Source organism: Sarcophilus harrisii, chromosome 3 (assembly GCF_902635505.1).
Source record: "Sarcophilus harrisii chromosome 3, mSarHar1.11, whole genome shotgun sequence".
NCBI lineage: Eukaryota > Metazoa > Chordata > Mammalia > Dasyuromorphia > Dasyuridae > Sarcophilus > Sarcophilus harrisii.
The window spans coordinates 534,525,558-534,534,219 of record NC_045428.1 but is presented as its reverse complement, the minus strand read 5'-3'; the positions used below and the strand labels follow the sequence as shown (position 1 = coordinate 534,534,219).

The following is an 8,662-nucleotide window of genomic DNA, read 5'->3' as shown; positions in this document are numbered from 1 at the left end:
ACAAGCAAAAAAAATCTCTGCTCTCAAGGAGTTCATAATTTAAAGGGAGGAGGGACACAGACAATATGCAAAACAAGCAAATAAAAAGAACTACTAACAAATGAAATCTAAACAGGATAAATTGGAAATAATCAATAGAGGGAAGCACTAGCATTAAGATGAATCATTAAAGTTTCCTTGCAGAAGGTAAGATTTGATCTGGTACTAGAGGGAGCCCATAAAACAAAGATGGGAAAAGAGAAAATGTTAGGTAAATAAAGAAGGTACAATATTCAGACTAACCTTTTGATTTTTCTCTTCCTCACAAACAGTAGGGTATGCTACAAGAAGGAAAGAATTAATCATTTTTGTACTTTTGCTAAAAATAGCATACAATCCTATTTTATTTAATTACAGCTGCCAAGCTAAAAGAGACAGTAAGATATGGTATCCTCTCTACTTAATAACACCAATCCTCAAGACATCAGGTACATTCTGATTGGTATCCCAGGACTGGAGGACTCACATACCTGGATCTCCATTCCCATTTGTTCCATGTACTTTGTAGCCATTATCGGCAATAGCTTTTTGATTGTCCTTGTCATCACGGAGCGTAGCCTCCATGAGCCTATGTACTTGTTCCTCTCTATGCTGGCCCTAGCAGATGTTCTGCTCTCCACAACCACAGCCCCCAAAATGTTGGCCATTTTCTGGTTTCATTCTGGAGCTATCTCCTTTGGCAGCTGTGTGGCTCAAATGTTTTTTATCCATCTTATCTTTGTGGCAGAATCAGCCATTCTGTTGGCTATGGCATTTGATCGCTATGTGGCTATCTGTTACCCATTGAGATATACCACCATTCTTACCCCCTCCATCATTGGGAAGATTGGGATAGCAGCTGTGGTTAGGAGTTTTCTCATTTGCTTTCCTTTCATCTTTTTGGTGTATCGGCTTACTTATTGTGGACAAAACATCATTCGCCACTCCTACTGTGAACACATGGGCATAGCTAGGTTAGCCTGTGACAACATCAAAATCAACATTATCTATGGCCTGACCATGGCCTTATTGTCAACAGGTCTGGATGTCCTGCTCATCATTATTTCCTATTCATTGATCCTTCATGCTGTCTTCAACATACCTTCCTGGTCTGCCAGGTTCTAGGCTCTTAACACCTGTGGCTCCCATATCTGTGTGATTCTCATGTTCTATACTCCAGCCTTCTTTTCTTTCTTTGCTCACCGCTTTGGAGGCCATACCATTCCCCGGCACATCCATATTTTAGTGGCTAACCTCTATGTGGTGGTACCTCCCATGCTCAACCCCATCATTTATGGAGTAAAGACAAAGCAGATTCAGGACAGGGCAATTCAGGTCTTTTCTTCCATTAGAACATGTTGCTAAAATACAATGAAATGAAACTGATACTGACTTTGCCTGACAGAAGAGTTTGAGTTAGATGGTAAAGTGGAAAGAGAAAGAGACTAAATAAATAAAATCTATAAACTATCAGCAAATAATTTCACCTTACCTGTTCATCATACATCCTCCCAAAATGGCCAAGAAGAGAAAAGATAATTTTAATTTGAGATTTACCTTTTTTAAAATCCATTTGCAACAAACATCATTAATTTAAAAGATGAGGTCTCAACATCAAAGTCAAGAATACTTAAGTTTAAATCCTAGCTCTAATATATGATGAGTAGACAAGTCACTTGAAGTCTTAGTGTGCAAGCCAACTTTCTAGGTAGTGTAAATGGAAGAACAGGCACTCATCTGCTAAGAATTCTCTATGCCAATAAAGTCAATGGTATGGATAAAAAGTAATAATCTCTCTAGAAGCTATGAAAATGACTACTATACGATAGTAGAAAACCAATCAGAGGAAAAGAAAATGTGTAAGGGTTTTAATAAACCACATACTGTGCAGAATATATTCTGAATATTTATGGATGCATAACATCAACAAAGAGATTGTACCCAGAAAATGGCTGCCTCATCAATTTTTGCTGTGATTTGTTCAGGATAGGGAAATGACTGAATTCCATATTAATTGCTTGAAAATGTGAGTGTCATAAATTTTCATTTTGAAGAAGAATTAAAAAGATGTATTTCCCTCCTTTCATTCTAGAGATGGGAATTTATGGATATGAAAAAAATGAATGTTCTATTATGTATGTTTGGTGTGTTTGTTTTGTTGAACTACTCTTTTTTTTCCCTGTCAAAAAATAAACACTTTTAAAAATGAGATTATATTATAAGTTGGTAAGTAATATGTACAAGAATGAACGTGATATCTCTCTATCTCTCTCTCTGTCTATCTATCTATAGATAAAGTCCATGAATAAAAATTAGTTAAATGTTTAAAAAGATTCAAAATGTGAAGCTTATCAGAGATGGTAAACTCAATTTGAGTTAGCAGCATGATAAAACAACCAGAAAAGAGAATTTAACTTTTGAGTGTGATAATAGTAAAAAAATATCTAGAACAAGTCAAAATTATTTAATGAATACATCATATGCTCATTTTGCAGAGAATATGCACTTCCATAAAAATGAAAGCAGATATAGTAATAAAAATAATGTCAGTTCTATCATGGAGTATATAGATGGGTCAGTGGATAGAGCCCTGGGCCTGGAGTCAAAAAGGCCTGAGTTCAAATATCACCCTATATTCTTTATAGTCATGTGATTCTGATCCAAGTCACTTAACCTGTTTGTCTCAATTCATTGGAGAAGGAAATGGCAAATGATTCTATTTTGCTTGACAAGAAAACTCCATGGATAGTATAGTACACAAGATAATGAAAGGTAGGACACACCCAAACAACAAAAGTCCTCTTAAACAATATTTTGAAATAAAATAGCAAAAATGTAACACATAACTAACAATTAAGTACTTACTATGTGCCAGGCATTATATTAAGTGGTGTGCCACCAGGAAATTATTGCAAACAAATGCAACTTAAATAAAGACATCATATGAATACAAAAGTAAAAACTATAACATAAATATTATAACAAGTATACTTAACCATAACTTAATAATAGCAAGCATACTTAAATATGCTATAACTGGTAAATGCATTTATTAATACAGATGACATATCCATGTATATATATATATGTATGTTTATATATATACATATACATGCACACAGATAACAATTTAAATCTGTATATATAGACATACATACACACCCCTACACATATATTTGAGGCCCACATTATCTGGGGAAACATTACATATACGATACTCTCATTTATCTATACCTTATTTTACTTATTTATTTGCATGTTCTCTCCCCTTTTAAATTGTGAGATCCTTAATAACAGGGACTGATTTTTGCTTTTCTTTTTATCTCAGAGGCTCAACTCAGTGCCTGGCACATTGAAAATGCTTAATAAACCATCTCACTATAAATGTAGCTGTTTCTCTATGTTGAGTTAGTGCTGACATCTACTGATCTGTCTCTATAGCCCTGTTAGTGCTAATCATAATCCTCATTAGAATTATAGTTTTGTCTACCTAAATCAGAAATCTTAAGAAACCCGGGCTGCCTAGCAGAATTACTATCTTCCAAGAAGTATATCTTCACCCCAATAGACTCTTTTTGAAGCATTAAAAGTATAAAAGGTGTTATTTATTGGTTTAGTTCTCTTCCTTTATTTGACTTAGTTGTCAGGGTGTATTTCATATTTCTTTTCTTAAAATATCTGGTTCTGATCCATTGTATGAATTCAGCTATCTTTGTACACTGTTCGGCAATCTCACTTAGAGTTCAATCAAGCAACCTACATTTACTCTTTCCCTGTGGGAAACCAACTAACGGGGATATATGATTATAATTAATCACCTTTACCAAATTATCTCTATAGTCTCAGAAACTTGTAAGTAGGCAAGTTGTCCAGACTTTGCAATTAGCATTAGTTGCTTTCTATTGATATGCTGATTTGTGTGGCTCCTTATCATCACGAATTCTTAGCAGAACTCTGTCATCCTATTAAACCTCTTAACAATGAACATGAATACTATACCATCATCTATTTCTTTCAGCATTTTTCCAGGTTTAAGATGTAATGAGGTGGTGAGTTTCTTTTCTTTCAATTTCTCTCTCAACTGAAATTCATACTGGCTCTTGGTATCAGTAGTCTTTGTAGCTCCAAAACACAAGTCAATAGCAACCAGTGACATCATTCCTGATGGAATTGTATCCTTTTATAATAAATAACAACAACTCCTACATGTCATTGCTATTAAATGTTTCTAATTTAATTGTCAGGGTTTTGTTGAAACAATAAGATTGGTGTTCTTTTTTTTTTTATTTGTAATTTTTAAAATTTTATTATTATAGTAACTTTTTATTGACAGAATCCACGCCAGGGTAATTTTTTTACAACATTATCCCTTGCACTCAACTTCTGTTCCGATTTTTCCCTCTCACCCTCCACCCCTCCCCTAGATGGCAAGCAGTCCTATATATGTTGAATATGGCATAGTATATCCTAGATACAATGTATGTGTGCAGATCCAAACAGTTTTCTTGTTGCACAGGGAGAATTGGATTCAGAAGGTAAAAATAACCTGGGAAGAAAAACAAAAATGCAAACAGTTTACATTCATTTCCCAGTGTTTTTTCTTTGGGTGTACCTGCTTCTGTCCATCATTGATCAATTGAAACTGAATTAGGTCTCTTTGTCAAAGAAATCCACTTCCATCAGAATACATCTTCATACAGTATCGTTGTTGACATATATAATGATCTCTTGGCTCTGCTCATTTCACTCAGCATCAGTTCATGTAATTCTCTCCAAGCCTCTCTGTATTCATCCTGCTGGTCATTTCTTACAGAATAATAATATTCCATAACATTCATATACCACAATTTACCCAACCATTCTCCAATTGATGGGCATCCACTCAGTTTCCAGCTTCTAGCCACTACAAACAGGGCTGCCACAAACATTTTGGCACATATTGATCCCTTTCCCTTCTTTAGTATCTCCTTGGAGTATAAGCCCAGTAGAAACACTGCTGGATCAAAGGGTATGCACAGTTTGATAACTTTTTGGGCATAATTCCAGATTGCTCTCCAGAATGGTTGGATTCGTTCACAGCTCCACCAACAATGTATCAGTGTCAGATTGGGGTTCTTCTTGAGAGTGTTAAGGTATTGTTTCAGACATCTTTATGCAAGACAAAGTTAATGTCTCCTTCACCAGTTTTTGTCAAAAGTATCTGTTTTGGCTATCTTTCTAGTACCACCATGCTCCTACTTCCTTCCAGATATTTGTGCTATTCTGATATGTCCTGTTCAATCTTCCATGGTTTCTCAGAGTTTGACACTATAATGATCCTACCCAGATTGTAGTAGATTAAAATTAATAAATTATTCTACATTAATAAGGAAAGGTCAGATCAGGTGAACTGATTAGGTTAACATTGACTACTTTTCTAAGTAAGTGTAACTTGAGAGTCAGTGTTCTACCTTTCATTGTTTAACAACCACTACACATAAAGCTTCACTTTCTTGTCATGGTGAACAAAGAAATGCTGGGGTTTTCTGAATATCTCTCCCAACATCTCTGAAAGAAAGGAATTCCTGAACCATATTTTCATTTTGCAATTATCACAGAAATAATAAAAACAAAATGCAAATCCATTGATATGTTCTCTCCAAAGGTGCAGATCACAACTCATCAATAACTGCTCATGATATATAGTGCTTGTCTATACCTTCCCATAAGTTTCTTACACAGGTTCCTCCTAATAGGCAGGAAACTCTGATTCCATGAGCACTTCATCAATTTTGAGAATATTTTGATGAGGACATTCTTTACCTGAGCTTTACTTCATTGTTCCAGCTTGATCATATCCATTATGTTATTCCCCATTACCCTTTTTAAGTGATATTAATTATAATTTATTCAAACTAAACAGACTTTAGTATTTCATGACTCATAGATGAATGAAAAATGCAGGGAGATATCTGATTCAAAAGGTGGATCTTTGTTTCAGAAAGATATTTGGAGGCATAAAAAAACTTAGCAGTTCCCTAAGAGAATCTCACTGATTTTCATCCTATTTATTACTGTTGGATAAGTTTACCCAGTTGTCCATCTCACTGGATGTCATAATCTACACAATTAGTTTGCTTCATCCAATGGTATATTTTTGTGATTTACATATACATATATGATATCTATTATACACATACATCTACATATAATAGGGCAGACACAATAGAATTTCTACTTTATAAATAAAAAATAAATAAAAAAATATAGCGCTTAAAGGTCACAAAGTCCCTTATGATTAAAACTTTGTGAGGCAGGTAGTATAAGAAATGTTATCATCATTTTAAATACAAGGAAATTGAAACTCAGAGAAATGAAATTGATTGGTATTGTCAAATATCTTGCATACTTAAAGAAATTGAGGAAAACCAGCTACTATCTAAAGACAAAACTTAACAAAAAATTTGATTCAGAAGCCCACAATTTGTCTCAAAAAGTCATTAGTTTCCACTTGCCTAATTTTACTTTTATGGAGTTCTTTACTTCAGTATATTTTTGCAAGTCTTTTTTTTTTTTCAAATTTTTTTCTCAATAGTGTTTTATTTTTCCAATTACATAAAATATATAGTTTTCAATATTCATTTTTGTTCAAATATTTTGAATTTCAATTTTTTTGTCTCTCCTTCCTTTATCTCCCCTTCCAAGACAGCAAGCAATCTGATATAGGTCATATTTATACACAATCATTTTAAACAAATTTTGATATTTGTCATGTTGTGAAAGAAAAATCAGACAAAAAAGAAAAAAAAAACAGAAGAAATAAAAAGCAAACAAAAAGAGGTGTGTGTGTGTGAAAATATACTTTGATCCACACTCAGTCTCCATAATTCAATATGTGTCATTGTTCTTCCAGACAAATTTTGTTAATATTTTTTTCTAGCTCCATAAAGTGATTTTTGGCAGTTTGATTGTTATAACTATCCTATGTTCCTCTAATTGCTTATAATATCATTCTTTATGTCTAAATCATGAACCCATTTAGATCTTATCTTGGTATGTGATGTTAGGTGTGGGTCAAGTTCTTATTTCTTCCATACTAATTTCCAATTATGGGAGAGTGCATTCCATTCACATTAGCAGTTATGATTGCCTGCTCTGTATTTCCCTCCATCCTATTTTCTTCCCTGTAAATACTTTTGTTTTCTTTCCACCCTGTCCTTAGTAGTGTTTTTCCTAGTGGTTTTAAATAGATGTAAGTGATCATTTTAAGGAACAATCCATTTATTTCTATATTCTCTGGTGTTTTAAATAGGAATGGTCACTGGATTTTATCAAATGCTTTTTCCGCATTTATTGAGATAATCATATGATTTTTGTTAGTTTGGTTATTGATATATTTGATTATGCTGGTAGTATTCCTAATATTATTGATATGCTGATAGTAATTCCTAATATTGAACTATGCAAGGCTGGTATAAATCCTACTTGATCATATTGTATTATCTTGGGGATGCCTTTGTGTAATCTCATTGCTAATTCTTTATTTAAGATTTTTGCATCAATATTCATTAGGGAAATTGGTCTTTCTCTGTTTTCAACTGCCTGGTGTAGCTATCAGCACCATATCTGTGTCATAAAAGGAATTTAGTAGGACTCCTTCTTTCCCTATTGTTTTAAGCACTTTGGCATATTTGGGCAAAATAACTCCTAATTATTACTCTAATTTCCTCTTCATTGGTGGAAAGTTCTCCCTTTTCATTTTTGAGACTAACAATTTGATTTTCTCCTTTCCTTTTTGTAATCAATTTAACTAAAATTTTATCTATTTTATTGATTTTCCCATAAAACTAACTCTTAGTTTTATTTATTAATTCAATTGTTTTCTTATTTTACATTTTATTACTCTCTCTTTTTTCAGAATTTCAAATTTGGTATTTAATTGAGGGTTTTTAATTTGTTCTTTTTATAGCTTTTTTAGTTGTAAGCCCAATTCATTGATCTTTTCTTTCTCTATTTTATACAAGTAAATATCTAGAGATATAAAATTTCCCCTTATAACTACTTTGGTTGCATCCCACAAATTTTGGTATGTTGTCTCATTATTGTCATTCTCTTGGATGAAGTTATTAATTGTGTTTAGGATTTCTTGTTTTACCCATTCATTCTTTAGGATTAGATTATTTAGTTGTCAATTAACTTTTGATCTGTTTTCTCCTGGCCTTAAGTCCTTATGTGATTTTCATTACATTATGATCTGAAAAAATGCATTTATAATTTCTGCCTTTCTGCATTTGATTTTGAGGTTTTCATGCCCTGATATATGGTCAGTTTTTGTATAGGTTCCAGAATATGTGCTCGCTTCGGCAGCACATATACTAAAATTGGAACGATACAGAGATTAGCATGGCCCCTGTGCAAGGATGACACGCAAATTTGTGAAGCGTTCCATTAAGGGAGATGTAATGGGCTGAAGCTCGAGTTGATGCACTGAGGTCCCAAGCACGTGAGCCTAATAGAAACTGGAGCATACTCTATTAATATATGCTTGGAGAAAGAATGGCCCCTGCCCACTCTTTGTACAAGGTCTGATGTATCGTATAGGAAATGAAGTAGGGACAATTTTGGTGAGTGGGGAGAGAGGGGTGAAGAGAGAGGCAGAGAGACT

At 33.6% G+C, this 8,662-nt stretch overlaps 1 protein-coding gene and 1 pseudogene across 1 annotated transcript; both read left to right on the top strand.

The window, feature by feature from the left end:
• Window positions 1-423: 423 nt before the first annotated feature.
• LOC116422122 (olfactory receptor 52Z1-like) lies at window positions 424-1,383 on the top strand. The gene is given in 1 exon segment (XM_031957276.1): window positions 424-1,383. A coding segment is annotated over 1 exon segment (960 nt).
• Window positions 1,384-8,348: 6,965 nt separating this feature from the next.
• LOC111720279 lies at window positions 8,349-8,449 on the top strand (annotated as a pseudogene).
• Window positions 8,450-8,662: the final 213 nt, after the last annotated feature.